Genomic DNA, 27,277 nt, shown 5'->3' with positions numbered 1-27,277 from the left:
TATTTATATATATTTATATATAAATCTCTATATATACAATTTAGAATTGATATGTATATAATATTTGGTGGAATATCAATTCCAATGATAGTAAAAAATAATAAAGTAAAAGGAGATTACACTTTATTTTAGAGTGTACTTGTGCTATTCATTTAGTGAGTAAAATTAATTAACTACATTTATGATTAGGGGTTGAATTTCAGCTAGGTTGCATGCAATTATGTATAATTACTTATACTCACTATAGTAAATAAATGGCACATATGTAACAAAGAGACCTTAAAATAAAGTGGTACTGAAAATGATACTGAAACACTGCTTTAGACACGTCTCTCCAAGCTTTGGTATTTTACTTCTGTCAAAAAAACATCCGCTTAAGCAGATTTTTAAATTGTTTGTGCATTTCATTTATAATCATTCTTTAAATTTAACTTTAAATTGAAAGCCAAACTTGCAAGTTCAAATTTGTTAAATCAGTGTCCAGACAAACTCTGTCCACTGTGAAAGTCTGACCTCTAGAGGTGACCAACAGAAAAAGACATTCAATTCTACAGTATATACAGTTAAAGGTAAAATCCTTAGACCTCCTTTAAAAGTGTTTTTCTTTTTCAACTGTTTCCCATGTGCTGTTTAACAGAGAGATTTTTTAAAACACATTTTATACTATATTTTTATAATAATTTCTAATAACTCTAATTCTAATTTCTTTTGTCATTTCCATGATGACATTATTTTACAACATACTAATATTCAGCTGAAAGTGCAATTTAAAAGCTTTACTAGGTTAATTAGGTTAACTAATCTAGTCATTGGACAACTGTGGTTTGTTCAGTTGCCAATCAAAGAAAAAAAGCTTCCCAAAGGAGCTAATAATATTGACTTTAGCAATTAAAAACAATAATAATTCCAGCCAAACTTTCAGAAATAAAGCTTAAAATATAAAAAAATTTAATTCATATACACATAGTTTTAGTTTAACATATATAATTTTGTTTCAGTCTCTTCTTAAAATTCACTTATTTTCTGAATGTTATGATCATTAAGTTCTGTAGCTTTGAGTGTTATTTTCTTGATGTTTTTTTTTTTGTTGTTGTTGTTGTTTTACGTATTATCAGTCTGCTATTTTCTCTAGCCATTTATGGCTTTGTTTTTCTTGTTCTCCTGCTGTTATTACAAAGCGTCCTTGAGCACTGGAAAGCCACTATATAAAATAAACTTATTATTATTATTTTATTCTTTACATATACACTTATTTTTGTACATTTAAAGAAATGATGGCATGTACATCTTCTCAAAACAAACAAAAATCCTCAAATAATCCTCTAATCCTCTAATAAATACCTTTAAAAAAATGGTTACAACCTAAAATTGATATCACGATGCTCATGATTATAATTTCCCTTGTTCCTCATCAATTAAAAACTAAAATTTATGTTAAGAAAGTAGTATTTATTGCTGAACATCTTCATATTCTAATTGGAAACCAGCAGTATGCATTTACCACAAAAATGCACACACACACACACACACACACACACACACACACCAGTTTACAGTCATCCCCTACTGCAAATTTGATTATGAAAATGCATTCAAACCAAGATGGAAATTTTATCTTGCCTTGTTTAGCTCACAAAAACACAAACGGTGAACGAGGAGAATATCATTAGAAAGATTTACTGTGAAATATTTCAGCATTTTTAATAATTGTTCACAGTTTTTTGTTTTTTTTTGTTTTTCCATGTCGTCTGGTGTTATGATTGAGATGAGGATGAAGGCATGAGAGATAATGGACGTTTTACTGTGCAAAACCACAGCATAAGGAAAAGTGCTGAACACGGACTGCGAGAGGAATAACATAATCTTCAATACTGCGATATATTTCCAGGACCGGAACCGAATTGTGACTCACTGAACAAACGCAGCACCCTCGTGCCTGCAGGTAATGTTCTGTCCTCAGCATTTAAACAGAAATATTGTTGAACTTCTTAACAAATCATTTAAATGGGCTTCATTTTGATCACAACTGGAGCCTCAAACACTCAAAACTGAATTCAACCTGTGTAATATATACAAACGAAACCACCAAACTACCAGAGATTTGTTGATTTTTATCTAATGAGGTTTTTCTGCTCTTTTATGATCAATTATTATTGGTGAACAAGCATTACTAATGGTCTTTATTATTATAATTTTTGACAGTTTTGCAGATTTTTGTAGAAACCCAAGATGCATTTGACATTTTGAGAATTCTTTGTTGGATAGAAAGTTTTAAATCATTTTTACAAGTTAGTATTTACTCTCACTTTTTATTCATTTAATGAGTTTTCAATGAAATAAAGCATTTTATAGAGGTAAAATAGCTGAAATGGTGTTTTTAAATGGTAATATGTCATGTTTCAACAAGAATAAGCAGCAGCAACTCTTTTTATCCTTTACAATAATAATCAATGTTTCTTGACCAATATTTCAAGCTTATTAAAATAATTTCTGAAGGGTCATGTGACACAGAAGACTGAAAATTTAGCTTTAAATTGCAGGAATATACTTCATCTTTACATATTTTCACATAGAAAGCATCTATTTTGAATGTAAATAGAATGTAATTGTATTATATTTAATATATTTAAACATGTGCACCAGTGGTGAGCAGAACTTTTGACCAGTAGTGTATGTACAAGAGCATGATGCACAGAGGGCCAAACATTTATAAATATCATAAAATGAAAAGACAAATATCAAATCAGTTTATTCCCAATAAAACCTTGAATAGAATGTTGTTACTTTTTAAAACAAACTACAATGTTTTACAATGCATGATTTCTTTAGATCATGCATTTTTTCGAATACATAAAATAGGTGCTGTCAATTTCACTACAAACTTTATAACTTCTATGTAACTTAGACCTTAATTTATTATATTACTGCACTGTAAAAATATGATCAGTTAGTCCTGACAGTATATGTTTTAGGTCATTGTAATTCATTAAACTCATTAAAGTTAATCATGTTTTAACTTAATTTTATAAGTTATGCAAGCTATTTTTAGTCAGTTTAACATAATATAAGTTAAATGGACTCATAATGTTCATTTGAATCAGCTTAAAATGTAATTAATTTGCATTTAATTTTTACAGTGTGGGAAGATTGTCTAAGATTAAGTGATCACAGTTTAAAAATGGCAACAAAAGTTATTATCTACAGTTCAATTCAGAGTTATTAAATCCTCTTTTGAATTTTTTTCCTGTTTTAAATATTTCCCAGATGATGTTTAACAGAGAGAGGAAATTTTCACAGTATGTCTGATAATATTTTTTCTTCTGGAGAAAGTTTTATTTGTTTTATTTAGGCTAGAATAAAAGTAGTTTTTAATTGTTTTAAAACCCATTTTAGGTTCAAAATTGTTAGCCCCTTTAAGCTATATATTTTTTTCCGTAGTCTACAGAACAAACCATCGTTATACAATAACTTGCCTAATTACCCTAACCTGCTTAGTTAACCTGATTAAGCCTTTAAATGTCACTTTCAGCTGTATAGAAGTGTCTTGAAAAATATCTAGCCAAATATTATTTACTGTCATCATGGTAAAGATAAAAGAAATCAATTATTAGAAATGAGTTATTAAAATATGTTTAGAAATGTGTTGAAAAAAATCTTCTCTCTGTTAAACAGAAATTAGGTAAAAAAAAAATAAACGGGGCCAATAATTCAGGGGAGCAAATAATTCTCTACTTCAACTGTATATCAGAATATTGGGTCATTTTTCAGCACTTAAAGTGATAGTTCACCCAAACAATAACAATTCTGTCACCATTTACTCACCACCCATTTATTAAACTTTTTTTTCTTCTGTTGAACACAAAGGAAGATATAATGAAGAATGTTAAAGAGCAGCAGCCATTTGTTCTTCTTATCCTATACAGAAATCTGATATATGGAAATATATGCAAAATTCATATTTCAACTTCACAAGTATATAATATAGGTCATATATGTAACATACATTTCAGAATGGTCGATGACATTTTCTTTTCAAATATTGGAATTACAAATACACAAATATATACAAATAAGTTCAAATATATTAATAATAATTTGATATAGGTGTTCATATATGGCCATATATTAACATACATATTATCACTTCTAATATATTTGTACATATTTGTACATATTTTGGACATATTTGTACATATTTGTAATTCTAATTATTGAAAAAAATGTAAACTGACATTTTTGCTATGCATGACATTTTATATACGTGAACTCCAAATATGAACGTACATGTAATTTCAATACATTGCCATATATCAGAATTCTATGGATGACAATGGCCAATATGACCAATATTCTCCAGAATATGTTGTTTTGTGTTCAAAAGAAGAAGAAATTCATAAATGTTTATAATCGCTAAACAATTTCATGTTTGAATCAACGGTCTTTTTGTTGATGCTTGTGCATTTGTTTATGTGGGCCTGCTTTGGGTGTGTTCTGAAATGAAACATTACCTAACTATCTGCAAAGAGGAGTTCAATGGAAATTGGCATGAAAATGTGCATAGCATATTTGTGTTGCAAAATCACAAAATCTAATTTACCTGAATCACATAATCAAATATAACAAGATTCCAAAGCCTGGTTTGTTTAGTTTGCTAAGTGTTAGTACGCCTACATTTCCAGTTAGAGGTTGACAAACCTTTTCATTCTATTAATATTGCTATTGTTTCAACACTTTCGAAACTTAGTAAGCAATGAAAACTATTACAAAAGAATTATTTAATGTTGGGATGCACCAATGCCGATACCAGTATCAGGTTGATATTTGTTTATCATGAAATGCCGATACCATTTACTGATACCACTCAACAGTATTTCACTATGTGGATGGGATTTGTTGTCCTACCAGACTTTAATGTCTTAATGTATTAATTAATGTATTATATATTAATAGCTAAACAATCCGTTTATAAAATACATAATTAACCAAAGGCTTCTGAAGAATAAGTAGTAGTAGTAGTAAAACTGTATTGTCCTTGACAGGAAATTTGTTATGGGTATCACCATATTGCTGCAGACATTCACTAAAAACAAGCAATAAAAACAAAACAAAATACAGCAGTTACAAAATTTATAATGCTAATTAAGATAGACTCTTATTAAATAAACCCACTGAGACAGGTACAAAGGATTTGTTGTAACGGTTTAACACTTTGGGACTCTATATCTCTTACCAGAGGGAAGCAGTTCGTAATGTGGAAACAAAAAATCAGTTGGATCGTTTACAATCCTTTCCACCTGATTAAGGACACAATTCTCATATAAAACTCGAGGATTAAAATATTCATCGTGCTCAACAATTTTCCAATAAACCGAATATGCAATATGATCCTTGCATAATGATCACAGCGAAACAAGCTAACGCTCATTTTATATACAAACTATAAAGAAATTTGAAGTAATGGAACATTATATGTAAAAAATCTAAACTATTATATAGTAGACTACAGGCTAAATAAACGTGTCTCGTCACAGCTGAACATCACTGCGGTCACCACCCGTGCGCGTGTCTGTTTACAGCTTCTGTAAACATCATTTTGGTCCCCAATATGCAATGTCAAGAGAGTGACTCCATAAGGTAATGTAAACTGCACACACTTGATTATGTAATGTGTTAAGCCATGGATGCATGTCAACGCAAGGATAACTCATCCTTCAAATGTCCATTCTTAATCGATAATTGATAAGGTCTATCGATTTACAGGGTTACCAACAATGTGTGTAATTTTTTGGCTTGGAATAGCCCTTTGTTAAAGATTTTTGGTGTTCATCCTTGCTACAGGCAAAAAAATAAAACATTGTTTCAAATTAATTGCGCTTTCACTGAACCTAAATCTAAGAAGTATCGGAATCGGTACTCGGTATTGGCAAGTACACAAATAAAATACTCGTACTCGATTTGTAAAAAAAGTGGTATCGGTTAATCCCTAATTTAATGTACATGTATTTCCTCAAAAATGTGAAAAACACTGAAAAGGTATAATAAAAAAATTAGTTCAGCAAATGTTGGCTGTTTTTAGTCAAAATGACTTTTTAAAAACAAACAAATTGATAAATTAATTAATAGTTTAGTAAAGAAATGCATTGAAAAGGCCCAATTATGTATTAAAAACACTTAATCTGTTAAATCTTTAGATCATAGAATCTGTGTGTCCAAATGATTAACTGCTATTTTTCACACAGTAACTAAATGGAGTCAGTATTAGATAGATAAAAAATTATGAACAAAGTGTGGTTAGTGCTTTCAAAGGATTACAGAGACGAACAGAGCAGGAAAAGGCCACACAAGCTTTGCTGAAGAGCTGGGTGTTCATAAACTACAGTAGGTAATTAAGAAGATAATTAAAAAAGCCAGATTGGGATTGAGTTGTAGACGAGATCATGTCTGTAGTTAAGTTACTGTAGCATTGCATTTATGCTGTTAACTCAGCATTCTGGTGCTACGTTGAGTGCAGTGTAAATTTATGCATTGTTAGAACTCAAATTATGAAAATGACCCATTGATTTAATATTTTTAATGTGTAGTAACAACATTTTTATTTTATTTTTTGCAGATTAATTACCATTTGTACAACCACAGTTCTAAAGTCAAACAGAGAGAAAATGTAAAATTTAAAATAAGCTTATAGTGTGGTGAAGTCATTATTAATTTATGATTACCATGGTTTAACTGTCGCCTCACAGCAAGAAAGTAACTGGTTCAAGTCCGAGTTTCTCATAAAATGTATTTTTGAAGGCCCTTGAAAATTTCGGTAACAACCAAAGTTATTTGTACATACAAAGAAAACAACTAATTATTTTAGAAATCATGTAATAAAATAGAATCACAAAGGGAAAAGTATTGAACACATGAAGAAAGGAGGTGTAAAAAGGCATGGAAAGCCCAGACAGCAGCTGAAATCTCTCAGTAGTTATTCAGGAACCCTGCCCCTTGTCGCATTAGCTGCTTCAGTTCCAACATTACCAGGATGAAAAAAATGGTGATGAACATTTCACGGAGACAATAACTATGTTTCAATCCAAAGATGCGAATTAAATTTATGAAAAACAAGAATATTGCATAAAAGACATGCAAATAAAGCAGCATTTCCATCCAATCAGTCAAGAGGAACAAAATCATCACTTTCTGGCGCAAAATATCAACAGTAAAAATGTAATTTGCTGTGGTAGAAGAAGCTGTGTGAATATTTTATTTATTTAATAAATTATTTGCACCTCAGAAGACAAATGCCAACATACAATGAGAACGCGTGGTGGCGTTTGAAGGTGTGAGCACAGATGCTCTTGATTCTGGAGGTAATTAATAATATAATAACACTAATACTGAAATGAGTAAGGTGTTTTAGAAGGACCAAAACAACATTTGACTTTTTTGACTACTTTTTTAATGCGCATAATGGAATTTGTTCATGAAAAGTGTTTTCATCTTATTTTATGCACATCTTATCAAAGAAAACATTTATCCTATACATTTTTATGCACATTTTTAAAACTAAAATGTGCATAAAAATAGGTGGATGGAAACATAGCTATCGACCCCAAATATAGCCAAGGAAAATCTCTTTTAGAAAAAGAAAATAAAGCTGCTAGAATGGCCCAGTCAATCACCTGACCTGAATCCAGTACGATATAAAATCGATAGCTGAGACCCACAGAACCTTTAAGATTTGTAGAAGCTGTTGAAGACATACCTGAGAACTGCATGTGAATCCATGCAAGAGGCATCTTGAAGATGTCATTACCAAAAAAGTCCTAATTTCTGAAAAACAAAAAGTTTTGGTTTATTTGTATGTTTGGATTTTTACCAAACTCTTGTCCAATTTCATAACAGCAGCACCTTTAGAAATATATTAACAAGAAAAATTGTGACATGTTAAATACTTATTTACCCGCTATTTAAGGAGGTTAAGGTTTAGGAAAGTACAATTTGAAATGTCAGTTTGTGAAAGCTCAGGAATAATTAGGGCTATTCATTGTGCACTTAACTCTAGTTTATCTCTCAGCTTGTAATACCAGGTATATGAACCATTCAGTTTGGGAATTAATTTACTGTTAACAGCTGGTAAAGTATGGATAGGATTCTGTTTATCTGCAGGTGAAGACTGACACAGCGTTAACAAGATCAAGCGTGAAAAGCCTTTATATAATACCTAAAAAAAAAAAAAAAAAAAAAAAAAAAAATATATATATATATATATATATATATATATATATATATATATATATATATATATATATATATATATATATATATATATATATATATATATATATATAATTAGACTAAAAAAAGCTACCTGAAAAGTTGGATGGATGTTAATGATTTTAATTTGAAAAATACAGAAGAGTTTTTTATTTAGTCAGATTGTGTTTGTGTTTTACAGTGGCTTCAATCAAATTAAACCAAAAATAAAAATCAGACCACATTTTGTTAGGTTTGGTAAAATGTAAATGTACAAATTAGATTATAAAATCAATATAATTTGACTTGTAGGGCAGCGGTACAATGAACCCAGAGCTGCCAGAGGCTTCTGAACAGGATGAAGACACTAAAAACCTGTGGAACATCCTCTACAGACGACAACAGCTCCAAAACCGCCTTCAGTTTCTACAGGAGATCCAAAAGAAGAACAACAGAATAGAGGGTAATGGAAAAAAAAACTCATAAAATCCCAATGATGAAGAACTGTCAAATGTGTATTATGACATTTTCGTATTTAACGGCAATTTCAGTAACAATAAAGGCATTTCAGTTTTCTCAGAAATACATATGCTCAGCTGTAACAGATTTACTCTAAAAAGATTTACTTTAAGTTCATGTACATGTCATGTCAGTTCAGAAATCAAATGGCCACTGATTGTTGCTAAAAGGTCAGTGCTTCATTTGAAAATAACAAACTATGACTCTAAATGTTAACCTAAACCTAACCAATAAGTAAAAAGTGTGGTAATAATGCATTTGTTTTAGTAAACATGCTCATTCACAGTTCACAGTACACTTTACAGAAAGCAATACATACAGGCAGACATATATGCGATGATTGCTTAAAATGAATTATCTGGCCATTCAAGCACTAATGCTAAAAGTATTTGGAGGTTTTAGTGCACATCCTCTTAAATGAGGTGCAATGCCAATTGGTTCCATGACCCAGATGGGAGTGATGTTTAGGCTGTGAGTGTAATGGAGTCAATCTAGTAACAGACGTGCAGGTAAACCTCAACTACTATAGCTAAGGCTACTAAAGGCTGCATCTTTGTTAAGATGCACATGTTGCTGTCATGTTGTCACATGTAATGTTACATTGATACCATGACCCAGATGCTGTTTACCCTTGTTTAGGACACTTAACTCTTGCTTTAAGATGTAAAATGTTACATTGGTGCCATGACCCGGATGAAGTTGTTGCACCCTTGTTTAGGACACTTAACTCATGCGCTTAGATATAGTGTTACATTGGTGCCGTGACCTGGACGCAGTTTTAGCAGCTTTGTTTAGGACAATTAAATAGATGGTTCATCGAAAAATGTCAATTCTGTTATCAATTACTTGTTTCAAACCAGTTTGAGTAACCCATTTAGTAACAGTTGTGCAGGTACAGTGGGTATGGAAAGTATTCAGACCCCCTTAAATTTCTCACTCTTGTTATATTGCAGCCACTTGCTAAAATCATTTAAGTTCATTAATCTCCAAAATAATGTTCACAGAGCACCCCATGTCGACAGAAAAACACAGAATTGTTGACATTTAAGCAGATTTATTAAAAAAGAAAAATTGAAATATCACATGGTCCTAAGTGTTCAGACCCTTTGCTGTGACACACTCATATATTTAACTCAGATGCTGTCCATTTCTTCTGATCATCCTTGAGATGGTTCTACACCTTTATTTGAGTCCAGTCGTGTTTGATTATACTGACTGGACTTGATTAGGAAAGCCACACACCTGTCTACATAAGATCTTACAGCTCACAATGCATGTCAGAGCACATGAAAATCATGAGGTCAAAGGAACTGCCTGAAGAGCTTCGAGACATAATTATGGCAAGAAACAGATCTGGCCAAGGTTACAAAAACATTTCTGCTGCACTTAAGGTTCCTAATAGCACAGTGGCCTCCAAAATCCTTAAATGGAAGATGTTTGGGATGACCAGAACCCTTCCTAGAGCTGGCTGTCCGGCCAAACTGAGCTATCAGAAGAGAAGAGCCTTGGTGGGAGAGGTAAAGAAGAAACTAAAGACCACTGTGGCTGAGCTCCAGAGATGCAGTCAGGAGATAGGAGAAAATTGTAGAAAGTCAACCATCACTGCAGCCCTCCACCAGTCGGGGCTTTATGGCAGAGTGGCCCGACACATGAAAACCTGCATGGAGTTTGCTAAAAAACACCTGAAGGACTTCAAGATGGTGAGAAACAAGATTTTATGGTCTGATGAGACCAAGATCAAACTTTTTGGCCTTAATTCTAAGAGGTATGTGTGGAGAAAACCAGACACTCCTCATTACTTATCCAATACGGTCCCAACAGTGAAGCATGGTGGAGGCCGGATCATGCTGTGGGTGTGTTTTTCAACTGCAGGAACTGGACGACTGGTTGCAATCAAGAGAAAGATGAATGTGGCCAAGTACAAGGATATCCTGGACAAAAGTGCCCAGGACCTCAGACTGGGCTGAAGGTTTACCTTCCAACAAGTCAGTGACCCTAAGCACATAACTAATATAACTAAGTAGTGTCTTCACAACAACTCTGTGACTGTTTTTAAATGGCCCAGCCAGAGCCCTGACTCAAACCCAATTGAGCATCTCTGGAGAGACATACAAATGGCTGTCCACCAACTTTTACCATTCAACCTGACATAACTGGAGAGGATCTGCAAGGAGTAATGGCAGAGGATTCCTACGTCCAGGTGTGAAAAACCTGTTGCATCTTTCCCAAAAAACACATGGCTGTATTAGATCAAGAGGGTGCTTCTACTAAATACTGAGCAAAGGGTCTGAATACTTAGGACCATGTGATATTTCAGTTTTTCTTTTTAAATAAATGTCAACAATTCTGTGTTTTTCTGTCAATATGTGGTACATTAATGAGAAAAAAAATGAACTTGAATAATTTAAGCCAACGGTTGGGGGTCTAAATTCTTTCGGTACCCACTGTAAATCCTAAGAAGCACACTAGTGACTAAAAGGCTGCACTTTTTTGCATCCATTTTACCATGCACACGTCTCAGCTGACAGATATGAAGTGTTACATTGGTTCTGTGACCCAGATGCAGTTTTAGTACCCTTATTTAGTACACTTAACTCATGCTTTAAGATGTAAAATGTTACATTGGTGCCGTGACCCAAATCCAGTTATAGCACCCTTATTTAGGACATTAACTCATGTGGTCAGATGTAAAGTGTCACATTGGTGGTGTGACTCAGATGCAGATTTGCCAACCCTCATTTAGGACACTTAACTCATGTGGTCAGATGTAAAGTGTCACATTGGTGGTGTGACTCAGATGCAGATTTTGCATCCTTGTTGAAGACACAATTTCTGTCAGATAAGAAATGATATATTGATAATGTGTCCCATATAAGATAAAGGTTTAGTGGAATCAGAGTAATGGAAGACAGCTTATGAGAGCCTTTTTTGACTTGATTTTAAAAGGCGTACAAGCAACTGATGCTAGAAAGTGTGGCCTTTAGAAACCTTGTTAGCACGCTACCCTACAATGCCAGAGACAATACTCATGGCTGACATTGTGGAAAACTGCTATTTTTGATGTGTATGTTGGTAGAGACATGTTTTTCCAATGACCCAAAGTAATTCAAAACCCACTCAGTCACCATCGACTTCATACTAAGATCAACAACATTTGGTTATTTCACTGCACAATAAAACATGCAAACAATGGCGTGTCATTACTTGTTCTATCTTAATACCAAAGGAGCTGCGCCTGCTTTACCAGGAAATGAGCATTCAAATCGCAATGTCTCCACTCTTGGCTGAAATCGTCTGCATGCTTACATTTGACTAGTTAGTACAAACAATAATTTGGTTGTTTTACATATTTACATCTTTTTTTGCTTCTAGAATGCCATGCAAATGAAGATGGACCTTCAGAACTGGACAGAATAGAAGAGGAGCTGAAGGAGCTGGAACAAAAGGAGAAGGACCTAATTCAGAAAAGAAGCCAATGCTCAACAACAGTATCCACAGACAAAGGCATGAGACTAGACTACGCATTCTAAACAAAACAAACAGAACAGAAAATTAGAAACCAGTTTTTGCAAAACGTTAAATATGATTAGATATTTTAAAAGATACAAATGTCTGAAGTGACTGAAAAATTCTTTTTTGAAGTTGTGAATACTTACTGAATATTACAAAGATCTACATACTATTTATAATTATTTCCATTTCTATGAGGAAAAATCATATGTTAGGCCTTGCAATTTAATTTAGACATAGAAGCACATGCATAAACAGATATTTCATATTTACTGATAATTATGACAGATTGTGACAAGGGCCAATTATAATTATGACAATGGCCAAGAACAAAATCATTATGTTTTGTGATACTATGGCTTTTATAGAACTTTTTCAGTAACAATTTTGCAAATGTAACATTATTTATTTTGTGTTATCTTATATGACATACTCTCTGTGACAGATCCAATTCAAGCTCCAATCCAGGGACTTTACGTTCTCCCCATTTCTCCAGCTGAACCTATTAATCCCGCCATTATTCTGCCAGGTAATGCAATGTTAATTTAAATTTGTAACAGTAAATGTATAATATGTTCTCCATGTCGGATGATAAAGCTCCAATCCAAAGACAGTACATTCTCCACATTTCCTCAACAGAATCTATTCTGTTGAAAACTACTACAGAAACTACTCCTATAATTCCTCTGCAAGAGGAAAAAACAGGTAAAATAATTCATTAACGTAGGCCAGCTAGTAGGAGCTATGCAAGTAAATCTTACTTACCCTAGAAACTGCTATCTTTAGCACCCTTGTTATTGTGCCTGCTTCCCATGCTTTTAGATGAGTGTTACACTGATGCCATGACCCAGATGGGAGAGAGATTTGGAGGGGTGAGGGTAGGTGTTAAGAGCTGTGCTGGTACACTTTACTCACCAGGCCTTGAGAGGTACACAAGAAACTGTTGATAGGGGCTGCAGTCTTGCAGTCTGCTACCTTATTAGTGTGCCTCCCTCTAATGCCATGAGATAAAGACCCAGCAGACACACAACATCATAAGACATTTATATTAAGTTAGATTTAGGTCACCAATGTCTAAGAACAGTGTTATTTTGCCATCTACTAATGACGTGAAATTGATTACTGACATTTATTTGTCAGGTATGGCAACCAAACTCCATCGTCTGATAGACGTCATAGTGGTAATGTCCACACAACGTCAAGATGTAACATCATTAGAGGTTGATATTTTGTTGTTTTTAGGTTGTGTTGGAAAGTAATCAAAATGTAATGTCTGTCTGACATTGGGTTCTGACGTTAACCCAATTTCCAAACAAAATGCAATGTCCCATGACATTGGGGTACAACATCAATTTGACGTCATGTTGCCATCCTGTGCCTGCTGAGGAGTGCTACACTGGTGACATGATCTTGATGAGGTTTTGGTGGGGGGATTGAGAACAATTAGCAAGAGCTGTAAAGCTTAACGTCACTCTCCTGCCCTTAATTGGTAAATTAGTGGCTGGTGCTAGAGTCTGGGGTCTTTAGCGACCTTGTTAGTAGGTCTTCCTCCTATGCTGTCATAGTGGTGTCATGACCCAGATGGGAGTAAGAATTTGGGAGTGAATGTGACAGAGGTCTTCTAGTAACAACTTTGCAGGCAAAGAGCCCCTTACCTAACACCATAGTGACCAACACTACAGGCTTTGGGTCAGAGCATTATAAGTTCAAATCCCATGCTAGACCCTCTGTCAGATGCTTCTTAGATTGCCATGATAATCTCCCTTCCAGATGCTTGTTTGAATCCCCTTTCAGAGATGCTTGTTCAATGCCAGAGACACCTGTTCAAATCCTATATTAAAAATGCTTGTTTAAATCTCACGTTAGATATTAGAGCCCTATTATTTAGCCCTTTTCAAAAAACACTTTTATTGTTCGAATCCTATGACAGAAAAACTTGTTCAAATGCCATGACAGAAAACTTTCAAACCCTGTTACAGAATGCTTGTTCAAATCTCATGTCAGATATTTGAAAATTATTGTAAGCCCTTGCCAAAAACACCTTTTTCCTATTCCATGCCTAAAACACTCATTAGAACCCTATATCAGAGATGCTTGTTCAAATCCCATCCGAGAGGCACTTGTCCAAATCCCATGCTAGAGATGCTTAATCGAATCCCATGCCTGAAAAGCTTGTTCAAATTCCAAAACCATTGTTCGAATCCCATGAAGGATACGCTTGTTTGAATCCCATGGCAGATATTCTTATTCAAGTCCTATGCCAAGTCTCTCTGTCAGATAGTTCTTTGATTCATGCTATTCTTTCTTCCAGATGCTTGATCAGATCCCATGCTCATATCTCTTCTGTGTGCTTGTTTGAATCCCATTTCAGAGATGCTTGTTCAGATCCCATGCTAGTATCTCTTCCAAGTGCTTGTTTGAATCCCATTTCAGAAATGCTTTTTCAGACCCCGTGCTAGGATCTCTTCCAGGTGCTTGTTTGAATCCCATTTCAGAATTGCTTGTTCAGATCCCATGCTAGTATCTCTTCCAAGTGCTTGTTTGAATCCCATTTCAGAAATGCTTGTTCAGATCCCGTGCTAGTATCTCTTCCATGTGCATGTTTGAATCCCATTTCAGAGATGCTTGTTCAGATCCCATGCTAGTATCTCTTCCAAGTGCTTGTTTGAATCCCATTTCAGAATTGCTTGTTCAGATCCCGTGCTAGGAACTTTTCCAGGTGCTTGTTTGAATCCTATTTCAGAGATGCTTGTCCATATCCCATTATAGCATCTCTTCCAGGTGCTTGTTGAATCCCATTTCAGAGATGCTTGTTCAGGTCCCTTGCTAGGATCTCTTCCAGGTGCTTGTTTGAATCCCATTTCAGAGATGCTTGTTCAGATCCCAAGCTAGTATCTCTTTCAGGTGCTTGTTCGAATCCCATTTCAGAGATGCTTTTTTCCAGATCCCAGGCTAGTATCTCATCTAGGTGCATGTTCGAATCCCATTTTAGAGATGCTTGTTCAAATCCCATGCTAGTATCTCTTTCAGGTGCTTGTTCAAATCTCATTTCAGAGATGCTTCTTCAGATCCCATGCTAGTATCTCTTTCAGATGCTTTTTCGAATCCCATTTCAGAGATGCTTGTTCACATGCCATGCTATTACCTCTTCCGGGTGCTTGTTCGAATCCCTTGTCAAGAATCATTGTACATATTCAATGCCAGATGCTTGTTTAAATCCTGGGTGCCAGAAAAGCTTGTTCAGATCCTACGCCAGTGATGCTTGTTCGAATAGAATTGTAACTGGAGGGGTTACAGCTGTATTATATGGCAAAATTTTCAGAACTGACATAACAATAAATAAAATATGTTTCACCTTTCCAGGTTCCACAGTACCCCTGGATGAAGTCACCATGTCCCCTGCCAAAGTAAAATGCCCCTCATGCCATAAGATTGTCACCACTGAGATTCAGTATAAATTGAGCAGCAATGCCTTCCTCTTTTGCTGTCTCCTGTCTGTGGTGGGGTGAGTACTCTAAAATGAATAATCAATAATCACACAGGCAAGAGTGCTGTTGTTATGTACATAGCAAGTACTACTGATTATAGCTAGTGCTGCTCATAATTCAGACCAACAGCAAAGTTGTGAACATGAAGCTGCTTTTCCAGTGCATGGGACAGTACGGCTCGCTTCAGTTTTACTCAGCTTGAGTTACATTTCCAATGCGGTTTAGTATCGGTTACGTGGGTGGGATTATTGGAATAGTTGCAACGTCTCTACTGCCATGGCATCATCGTAAATGGAACATAAACAAGTGACACAAACCAATCCAAAACACAGAGGCAATGAATTCTTGAGCAGTGTCTACTGATGAGAATTTAAATATAGTGAGCTTAGTGTCTTGTGTCGCAAATCCATTGATGCTAGTAGTGATTATCAGCAGTGTGTATACATAATTTTGGTAATTGTATGTCTTACGCCGAATCGAACAATGCCTGACCATGCAGTGTAAAAGTGCCTTAATAGTGTTGTAATGCAACATTTCAAAAATTTTTATTTTATTTTATAATATAGTCAGTTAATGAATGTATTTTTGTATGGTCACTGAAAATAATTCGACAAAAACCAAAGCAGAATTAAACATACATGTCTTAGCAACACTCAGTAATGGTGTTCTTGATTGCATCAAAGTGTTTGAACAAAGTAAGCAATTAATTTAACTACTTACTCGCTTCCAGATAGTTTACCAACAAAAGAAAAGTTACAGGGGTTGGACAATGAAACTGAAAGGCCTGGTTTTAGACCACAATTAGTATTGTGTAGGGCATAGGTCTAAAACTCAATTCCTGGAGGGCCATAGCTCTGCATGGTTTTGCTCCAACCCCATCAAACACAGCTCATGTTTGAGTCACAGAGTCATGAACACCTTTATTAGTTGGATTAGCTGTTTGATCAGGGTTGGAGCAAAACTGTGCAGGGCTGCGGCCCTCCAGGAATTAAGCTTGACACCTATGGTCTAGGGACTCCTTTTGTCTCTAAAACAGCATCAATTCATCTCGGGAATGACAGATACAGGTTCTGCACAGTGAACAGTGGGATTTTGAGATATTCTTCTTTCAGAATAGTGGCCAGGTCACTGCGTGATGTTGGTGGAGGAAAATGTTTCCTGACTCCAAAAAAACACCCCAAAGTGGCTCAATTATATTTAGATCTGGTGTCTGTGCAGGTCATGAGACATTTTCAACTTCACTTTCATGTTCATCAAACCATTGTCACCAATCTTGCAATCTGTATTGGTGCATTATCATCCTGATACATGGCACCACCTTCCAGACACAATGTTTAAACCATTGGGTGCACATGGTCCTCCAGAATAGACTGGTACTCCTGGGCAGTGACCCACACATTTAGCACAAGTATTGGACCTAGGGAATGCTATGATATTGCAGCCCAAACCATCACTGGTCTACCCGCATGCTTCACTCTGGTCATGCAACAGTCTGGATGGTATGCTTCTTTGGGGCTTTTCTAACACGGTAACTTACCCTGATGTGGGAAAGACAATGAATACATGTTTGTCAACAACCCAAGATTTTTGCTGCTGGCACCATTGAAACCGGTGTTTGGCATTGACTTGAGTGACCAAAAGTTTGACTATAACAGTCTGGTCATATATATTGACCATGTGAAGCTCCCGATAAACAGTTTTGGTGGAAACAGGAGAGTTGAGGTGCATATTTAATACCGCAGTGAGTTGGGCAGCTGTGGTTTTATGTTTTTTTGGATACAATCCAGGTTAGCTCCTGGACATCCCTTTCAGATAGCTTCCACTTGCATCCACAGTTAGGGGCTGATCACTCTGAACACGCTTTTTGCTTTGAGAGGCCCATTTTTTGAATGATTTACTAACGGCCGTGAGTGTTTTGTGCGCTGCTTATGTCAGTCGTTACGTCAGTGGCATCTTTTTCATTCTCCAGTCAAATGACAGCAGAAGCAGGGTTTCCGTTGAGGTGCCTGCAGTGTTTGTGTTGTCAAGACGACTATGGAGACTTTTGCAGATGGAGGAGAGACTTGTGGTTGCTGTTTTGAGTTATCCAGTGCTGTATAACTTACAAATCTTGAATTTCACAATATTATTTTAGTACATTAAATATTAAAATTATACCAATATAAACAGCAACAACTCGCACACAATACGCTGCTGATTCTGTCGTTGCCTAGCGATATAAAAAGCGCAGGCGTTTTTAGAATGGAAAAGCGTGTTCGGTGTGATCTGCCTCTTACTCCTGTTAGATGTGGTTCATCTTTTTTGTTGTATGCTGACATTACCCTGGATACTGTGGCTCTTATGTAGAGTATATGCAGGAATCCTAAAGGAAATTCCAATACCTTTTTAAGACTTTTTTTAAAGACCTTCTCAGAATATTTTAAGACCTTGTCGCCACGTCAAGTTCTAATCAGTATCAAACCTATAACTAGGGCCAGACGGAATCTGCGGACGTTTTTTGCTATTTCTGCGGAGAATTGTGTTAAAAATCTGCAGATTTCTGCTGAATTATTTTGGGAGTATCATAACTAAAACTTTAATATGTGAAATAAAAAATAATATCTTTTTAACTTGTATTTAATGTTTAAAATGCAAATCCAATTAGATTAACTTTATTTGGTAAACAAAGCAAGTCTCTCATATAATAGATCTACTAAAAGACAGAAAATATTACTGTACAAACTGTGTTGTACATAAATTAGATGAACATTTTTATATTAGTCAATAATATCACTGAAATTAATAAAAAAACTGAATAAATATAGATTTACACACATTTACTCAAGTAAATGAACAGAAACAATGATGGGCTAAAAATCTGCGGAATTCTGAGGAAATCTGCGGAAAATCTGCGGAATTCGGTGCGTGCAGATTCCGTGTGGGCCCACCTATAACTTAATAAACAGTTGTAGTTAAATAAATGAATGGAGCACAACCATTCAACAGAACTTCGATAAGCTCAGAAGAAACAAACCTTGAAAGAATGTGGTTGTTTTCAGCGACAGGCTTTAGCTACTGTTTAAACTCATCTTTCTCCAACCAGGAGTATGCAAACTTGCATTATCCCATTTTGCCGTCTGTTTTGCTCTATGGCAGAGCTATTCAATTAGTTTGTCAAGGGGGCCAGTTCATGAAAAGCATCCCAAATTAGGGGCCGGAGAGATATGACTTGTAATATAAGTGATGACACAACCGCATATAAGAGCCTATATGTTGTATTTTTGCTCTTTAAGACACCCACGTTGTATTTTTCTACATTAAAATGTTAATATATTGTATTTTAAAACTACATAACATTACTGCATTGTACAATGTGGCTTCTTTCTTTTTACAAACATTCAAATGTGTTTCAAAGCACAACAAAAGCCGTGCATTGCTCAAGTATGCGTCTTCTACATTCAGACACATTCATATGTTATGTTTTGAACTGCATAACAATTATGGATGCAACAATTACAGATTTTGGTTGTAAGAATATAGAGTCTGAAGAATAATCATAGTTTCATGGTTATCACGCCTAACAGGGGCAGACTGGGACAGCATTTTCAACCAGGAAAAGTTATTGAACGTCAGAATCACGGTGGCAGGCCAGATAGACCATCAGGCCACCGGGAAATGTCCCTATAGGCAGTTCGCCCCTGACGTCTAAGCTAATATAAGGCTTAAATTTACATAAGTATTTAAATGAACTGTTGTTATCATCTGCGTTCATACATAACAATTTTAATAATTTGTGATAATTCGTCTGACATATCTTTTGTTTACATTGCACTGAAAGCCACGCACAACTCTTACCGATACGTCGTGAGATGTTTTATACTCTGTGCCTCTGGAGGGCGCTAGAGCATCGCTCCGCTTGCGCACACATATTGGCATATATTCTAATATTGGAAATAACAAACTTGCGTTCGGAAAAGATGCGATTTGTGATTGGCCCGCTACTATAGTTAATCCAGCATGCATGTGTATTAGCCTTGGTGTAGCTATAAGCTCGGAACTTTAATCTAGCGCACAGGTGGCATAACTTTGTTTAGTTGTCGCAGTTTCATTCCGTGCAACAGAAATGCGGTGTTGAGAAGCCTTTAAGCTTTAGTATCCAAATGTTTTCGGCTGCTCGCGCCACTCACTCGCTTAATGTCAGGTGACTTATGCTCTGCGCAGCCTTCAACTGCAGCTCGTGCTGTATTGAACAGACGCACGCCACTTCATAACTATAGCGACAGTTTTTCGACTGAACTAAATTTATTTTTGATGTCTTGCACTGTAAAAAATGGCCGTGATTTCAACGGTAAAAAACTGTTAAAATGCTACAGTAAAAATCTGTAACCTAGTTAGCAATATGTTTCCGTAAAATATAATGTGAATAACCGTAAATTGACTTTCCCAGAATTCCCTGCATGGCACATCACTTTTTATGCTTTTTGTTGACATTACTATGGATCATTTTAGTTGTTTCCCCATCAGTTATGTACATTCGAGATTTATGCTACATCTAATGGTGATAAACAATGTTTATTTCATGACTTTAATTTTATGCGTGTAACCACACTGGTGTTTAGTAGCTGTGTCAATGACACTGATACACTTTTCTGCTAGTGGGAAAAGTTGTTTGTGATGAGCATTGGATCATTATGTAACCTTATCATCACCACCTGCATATGGCTGTGCTAATGTGTCTATCCGTGTAACAGAATACGTGTAGATGTCAGTAATTCAAAGTACAGACATATTACATCTATAAATTAATGAAATATGGTAGTTTATTGTAAAAATTAGGAATTACTTTTGCGATTTTTACTGTATTTTAACGGTAAAATACTGGCAACCACAGCTGCCGGTTTTTTACCATAAATTTTATTTACAGTGTGGTCACACTATTTGGAGAGCCGGAACAAATTGCCTCGCGGGCCACAAATTAAATAGCCCTGCTCTATGGTTTCGGTACATGAGGAGTGCGCCACATCACCTTCCCGCGTTTGTCGCAAATTACGTGCTTGTAAAAATTACGTGCTTGAGCAAAATTTAAGACGTCGTAAAAACAGGATTAAGACCTTTTAATAGTTTTTAAAGGACTTAATTTTCTCATAATTGATTAATCAACTTTTAATACTTTTTAAGACCCAGCGGACACCCTGTTATTACATCACAAAGACTTACTGTCTTGGTCACAGATGCACTGGTAATATGCACACCAACAATTGCCTCTTTTATGCCACCCATAATGTTATGTACATTGCAATAATATAAAACTGCGCTATTACTCTGTTAAATAAACTTTCACATTCTGCTCTTGTTGGTGGAATGTGCATTCAATGAAGATTGGCCAACAGGCTGGTCAAATTTAGCTAAACCTTCAACACTAAAACCTGGCCGGTGTTTCAGTTTCATTGTCCAACCCTTGTAGTCTTCTAGTAACCAACCTTATGTTGTTCCAAACCTGTATAATAGAACAGAAAGAATGAAAGGTAACTAAATCATTTTTCTGAGTATTGAGTTTCATTATATTGAAGAGTAAAAGTAATCAAATGATTTAATTCAATATTCACTCAAACAGTGCACATGTCGCCATCTATAGGCGTTTAATTTAAAAGTTTCAGAAAAGCTACAATTCTGCCATCATTTACTCCCCATTCATTTGTTCAAAAACTGTTTGGGTTTCCTCCATTGAAAACAAAAAAATATATATTTAGAAGAAGGCTGGTAGCTGGCACCCATTGACTGTCATATTATTATTTTTCCCTACTATGGAAGTCGGTGGGTCCCAGCATTCTTCAACATATCTTGTGTTCAACTGATGAATGAAAGAAACCCATAAAGATGTAAAACCGCATGAGGGAGAGTAAATGAAGTCATTTTTTTTGTGTGAAGTATGCCTTTAACCTGCAAAAGAGTGATGGAAAATCTCTACTACTCTCACTCTGAAACGGATCTGAATCAAAAGATCAGCAAAGGTTTTCAAACTTCACTAATGTTAATACACTACATTTAGCTAATCTTTTTTTTTGTATTTTGGTTGTTATCCTGTGTGTATATGGAATCCAGTTTCTACCACAAGATAAAACAAGTCTGATAATTGTGATTTCACACAAAATTACAACTCCTTTTACTCTGAATTAAGAGTAAATGCTCAGAATTACAAGAAAAGTCTGAATTGTGAGCTGGAAAGTGTAAATATTAAAGCGATAGGCCACCCACATGCTATCATTCGCTCACGCTTCTTGTTCCAAACAGGTTTGAGTTTCTTCTGTTGAACACAAAGGAAAATACAGTATATTGAATGCTGAAAACTGTAACCATTTACTTCCATAGTGTTTGTTATTTTCTTTGGAAGTGAATAGTTGCAGGTTTTCAGCTATCTTCTGTTGTGTTTAACAGAAAGGTTTAGATGTGCACATTCATTTTGATTGAATTATTCCTTTGTTTCAATTACACAGAAAAAAAGATTTTTGCTAAATTGTTGCAAACATTTTATATGGGCTGAATTTAAACAAACAAATTAAACTTAATAACGTTCAATCTCATTTGTTTGTTTAAATTCAGCCCAAATAAATAGATTTATCGCTCACCTTGATAAATGTAGTAAATCCAATGGAACATTGTTTTCAGTGTGGCTTTTCTTATATTTTATTCAGAAATGTTAGTTAAAATGGTGATTGTATTTCTCCAAAGTTTCAGCCCAATTTATTTTCATTTAAAAACATTGATCTGCAGTAGGTGAATCTGCCAAGCAGGCAATAAAGCTACTCAACACTGATGTTTACTTCTACCGTTAACATGTATATTAAAGTACATGTGCCATGTCATTCTCTTGTTTCTGGGACAGGTGTGTGGCCGGATGTTGCCTGGTCCCCTTCTGTTTGAATCGCTTCAAAGACGTGGCCCACAGTTGTCCGTCCTGCAACAAAGAAATCTGTGCAGTAAATAGGATTTAAAACAGAGTAAAATAGTTCTTGACCTGTGATGCGACTTGAAATAAAATTCCCCTGAAGACGCTGTCTGGACATTGGGGAATTCTCTCTCTCTCGTTGTCCTGTTGACAGAATTGTGTAGTCAATACATAGACAAGCAAAATACATGTACAAACAAATGCAACCACAGTCAAGGTAAACAAATAATAACTGACTATTCACATTAAGGCGATTTGAGGTGATTTTGTACCTCTGGCCGCCAGTCATTCGTATTAGCCACTTCTAATAGAATTGCTTTTAGCGTGATATAATCATAGTCATGACTAGTGGTGGAAGAAATTCATAAATCGTGGACTTCGGGGTTTATTAAACCCCAAAGACTCAAATAACTGATTTCAGTAAAAACAGTACTTTTGCTAAAGAGTTATACCACATAGTCGCGTACTTCAAGTACTGCTATGCATATATTCTGAATATGCTGCAGTCATAACTATTGTGGACAGAGAGAGGAATTTGGATAACAATACAAGCCATCTAGACAAAAGATATTTTGCATTGTGCTTGTAACAATATTAACTGATATTCAAATGAAAATGGTCATGTTTGAGTGGCATTGAGGATTCCTGGAATTTAATACTAGTTTGCATTCATGTAATAGTCAGGTAAATGAGCTTGAAGAACAGTTATACAGAACAACACTGTATTGAATGTCTCTGAAAACAATGTTTCTTTATTATACATATCTCTTTTACATAATGGAAGAGGCTAAAGGGCTTTTCACAACTGAAATGATTAATCCTGGGTTGTTATAAACCTTGGGTAAACAGAATCCTAACTAGGGTTAACAATTAATCCTTCAACGTTTCACACTGTAACCACAAATCATTGGCGTATGATCATTATATGCAGTGTCATTGTGCTATGTGACCTGTTTACATAAAGGCTTTAAGTTCTGATGTACATATTGTTAACTTGTAGCGCCTCACTGCTGCAGATTCATTAAGGCAATAGTAGGATGTTCATGTCTTGTTGTAATTACCAATATCATAACATGTAAAAAGGATATTTCTGTAGAACACGTTATCACAAAGATCTGGAAAAGTTTGACCAGCTATATATACTCATTAAGGAGCTATAAATGTTCACTTGTCATGTCATAATTATGAGATTTAGGGATGCTCAATATATCGGTATTGGCTGATAAATGTTTATTAGAGTTAGGTTCAAGAATAGCGCTGAAACCCTTTAATTGTTAGAAAAGAACCAAAAGTTGCGCAGTCAGATACTCCAGCCTGATCTCACGAGAAAACATAAGTATTTTACGTTTTGACAGTTTAGTGGCTAATTCGTACGAATTCGTACGAGTTCAGTCGTACGAAATTGTACGATTTTAAAAAGGAGGCGTGGCACCTAACCCCACCCCTAAACCCAACAATCATTGGCGGATGAGCAAATCGTACTAAATTGTACGAATTAGATCGTACGAATTCGTACGAATTAGCCACTAAATCAAAAAGTTACGAATTGCCGTGAGATTGTGTTGGATACTCCGGAGATATCAAAAAAGTAGACATTTCCATTCAGGTCCGACACAGGATTTTTAATTATTTTTTACAAAAATCTCCATAACTTTGGAAAATAACGAAGTAACATAACCAAACTCGAATGAATGAGCTTAATTTGAGGCCACTGTAAGCAAAGTTTTATCAAATGGAGGACCGCTAGTCTGATTGACTCGCAATCTTTGACCAAGGGGGTACTGGGTCACCATGGGGTGATATTGCTATTTAATTGTATAAGTGACTGTAGATTTCCCAATGAGTATGTTTACATGGACACCAATAATCTGATTTTAATGCGATTAAGTCAATACTTTGATTAAGAGTCTAACATGTAAACAGGGATTTTTGATTAATTCGATTATGGTCATAATCAAACTAAACAGAAATTGGATTAAGGTATGTGGAGTATGCCGATTTTAGTCGCATTATTGAAGTGCAGTACAGACATGTAAACACTGCAATTAAACTATTACCATCGTGTAGGATTTTGCGACAGTATAGTCTATATACACACACAGCTGTTTGACACTATTCTCTGCACCTACAGAGTCAGTAAAGAACCACAGACACCTGCATCGTGTACACTTTTCCAGCAGTTGATACTCGCATTTAATTTCTTGTTTGTCACAGGGGGCATGCATGAAATGATCCTGAATGAAAGTGAAGGTGCCAAACTGCAGTTAAAGTGGAAAAATTAAAAATGAAACACCCGAAATTACATGAAACTCTGGAGGAAATGTGGATAGTGTTGTGATGCAAGGACATTAATCGAATTATGTGTTATGACATATAAAACGGGATCATGAAAGGAACATTCAAAAAGTAACTCAAGTAAACACCTTAATCATATTAATGTCTTATTCAGTTTAAGTCAAGTAATTTGATTACTGATGTTCATGTAAACGTAGTCCAGAGAAATTCTTAACTTTGGTAAATCCAAGAAGCGCATATAACACCGTTCTAAAGAAGCATGACAATGTTAAACACTTCACCCAATTGGTTGCGCTACAACTGTTAAAAAAGATTTCTTGTATTTTTGTCACACTTCGAATTAGTTAACAATTTATTCAATCATAATTTATTACATTTTTACAAAAACACATCGTTTTTTTCTTAATCACTTGAACCCCGAACACTGCTGCTTGCAGCTAAATATTTGAATGTTACCGTTCTCAGATAATTACCAGCCCGATAAACTGAAATCGATAAAATTGCTTCTGAAAAATCGATTGGTGAAAAAATGTACATGACACATCGTATATGACATCTGGAAAAAAAATGTATTTGCTTTTTACAATTAAGCTTATAAATATTAATATCACGATTTAAATGAATCAACCTATGATATAGGTTATTAGGTTCAAATTTAATGCTTTATCGGTTTAGGTTAAAATAGTTTGCATCCTGGATAAAATTACAACATGTAAAAAGCATTCATGGTGTTGTAAAACTAGTAATTACATATTGTAAAATGAGACATTTCTGAGAGTTATGATCAAGATCTGACCATTGTCACTGCCACAGGTTCATTTACCCCATTTGTTTACCCACTAATAATGCATGATTCCAAAAGGGAGGATGTAAACAACTCAAATTAGTAATTTTAAACATCCCAAAATTGCGGTAATTATGACATGGCATTACCATGGCTATCCAGATATAGTATTGCCACAGAAATGCATCGTTCGCAGAATGCGACCAAGGCCAGATGTGCAAAACCTTGCTTTTACCCCGGGTTAAATGTGGCATTTAGAGTTGAGAGCATTGTGAAAAGCCCTTAACTGCTATTTGATTGCATTGCTTGCATTTGATGTACAATATCAAACATCTGTATATACTGTTTAAGCATTTCCAATGACACAAATAAACACTAATAGACCGTTTTTTTTTTTCATGTCATTCCTCTGGTATATTTAAGAGACTCAAACATCCTCTACAACAGTATTTTCACAATACATCGATTTTCATTGACACGTGGTGGCCTATATATACTCATATCTTTAAAACTATTCACAAAATAGAGCTCATGGATGCGCCGAACATGTATAAAAATATGTATTACATCCATTCAAATATATACACAATGTGCAAAACATATGGCATACAAATGATGTTTGACTGATTGATTGATTGATTGATCTCCCGCTTTGGAGCATGTTCAAATATCACCCAGTGTCATCATCACAGACACCTAATATACATCAATATTTTGATAAAGGATATGATATCTAGACGAGTCCAGCAGACGATGTTGAAAATGAGAAGCTAGGAATGCTAAACCTCTACATGAAGCTGAATTTGACCACCTAAAAATGGCAAAAAAAGAGGTTTCTAGAGCTCAGCCACAACAGGCGCACATGCAAATACATGATGTAAAACTGAAGTGCTGCTCTGGTATCTGATCTACTGCATATACTGTATACAATACAGCACTGTATATAAAACACAAGTTATTGCTTTACTCTCCGACTGCACTAATATCAAACAGCAAACGGGACTTTTCCTCTCTAACCTTTGTACAGTCAACTTAATACAATATAAATGAACAATTTTCCTCAACAGGGAAATCTTCAGCCACTTAAACTACCGCATAAACGTTTGGCGTTAGGAAGATTCGATAACATTTTCAAAGATTTCTCTCAAATTTATAAAAAAATAAATAATAAAAAACTTTACTTGAAGCGTGTGTTTATAAGACTGTCATAAACCTTTTATAATCATGACATGACATATAAATGAGATTTTGCACTTGCTTTTGACAACTGTCGTTAAGTGTCAGTCGCTCAGTTGTCATTTTAAATGCAAAACTGACATTGTTTGAGATGTCTTTTATGAAAACCTTACAAACAACTACATCAAAACCTGTCTTGGACATTACTTGTCATAAATCTGTCATAAACATAATTAGGCCATTACAATACAAGTTGAATTAGACATTAAAATGTCATTAAATATTAATGACGCCATTATATTGGCATTTTAATGACAATTTCTGTTTTTCCACTGTAAAAAA

At 35.1% G+C, this 27,277-nt stretch overlaps 1 protein-coding gene across 1 annotated transcript; it reads left to right on the top strand.

Moving 5' to 3' along the window:
• The first annotated feature begins 1,698 nt into the window (after window positions 1-1,698).
• LOC130239064 (lipopolysaccharide-induced tumor necrosis factor-alpha factor-like) lies at window positions 1,699-26,139 on the top strand. The gene is made up of 6 exons (XM_056470224.1): window positions 1,699-1,942; window positions 8,551-8,701; window positions 12,130-12,261; window positions 12,713-12,796; window positions 15,631-15,772; window positions 22,618-26,139. Exons 2-6 carry the CDS (start codon window positions 8,563-8,565, stop codon window positions 22,724-22,726), a joined length of 606 nt encoding a protein of 201 aa, XP_056326199.1. The 5' UTR covers window positions 1,699-1,942; window positions 8,551-8,562; the 3' UTR covers window positions 22,727-26,139.
• The last annotated feature ends 1,138 nt before the right edge of the window (window positions 26,140-27,277 follow it).

Source organism: Danio aesculapii, chromosome 12, assembly GCF_903798145.1.
Source record: "Danio aesculapii chromosome 12, fDanAes4.1, whole genome shotgun sequence".
In the NCBI taxonomy this organism is placed as follows: domain Eukaryota; kingdom Metazoa; phylum Chordata; class Actinopteri; order Cypriniformes; family Danionidae; genus Danio; species Danio aesculapii.
The sequence above is the reverse complement of the archived record's forward strand: the minus strand, read 5'-3'. Positions and strand labels throughout refer to the sequence as shown.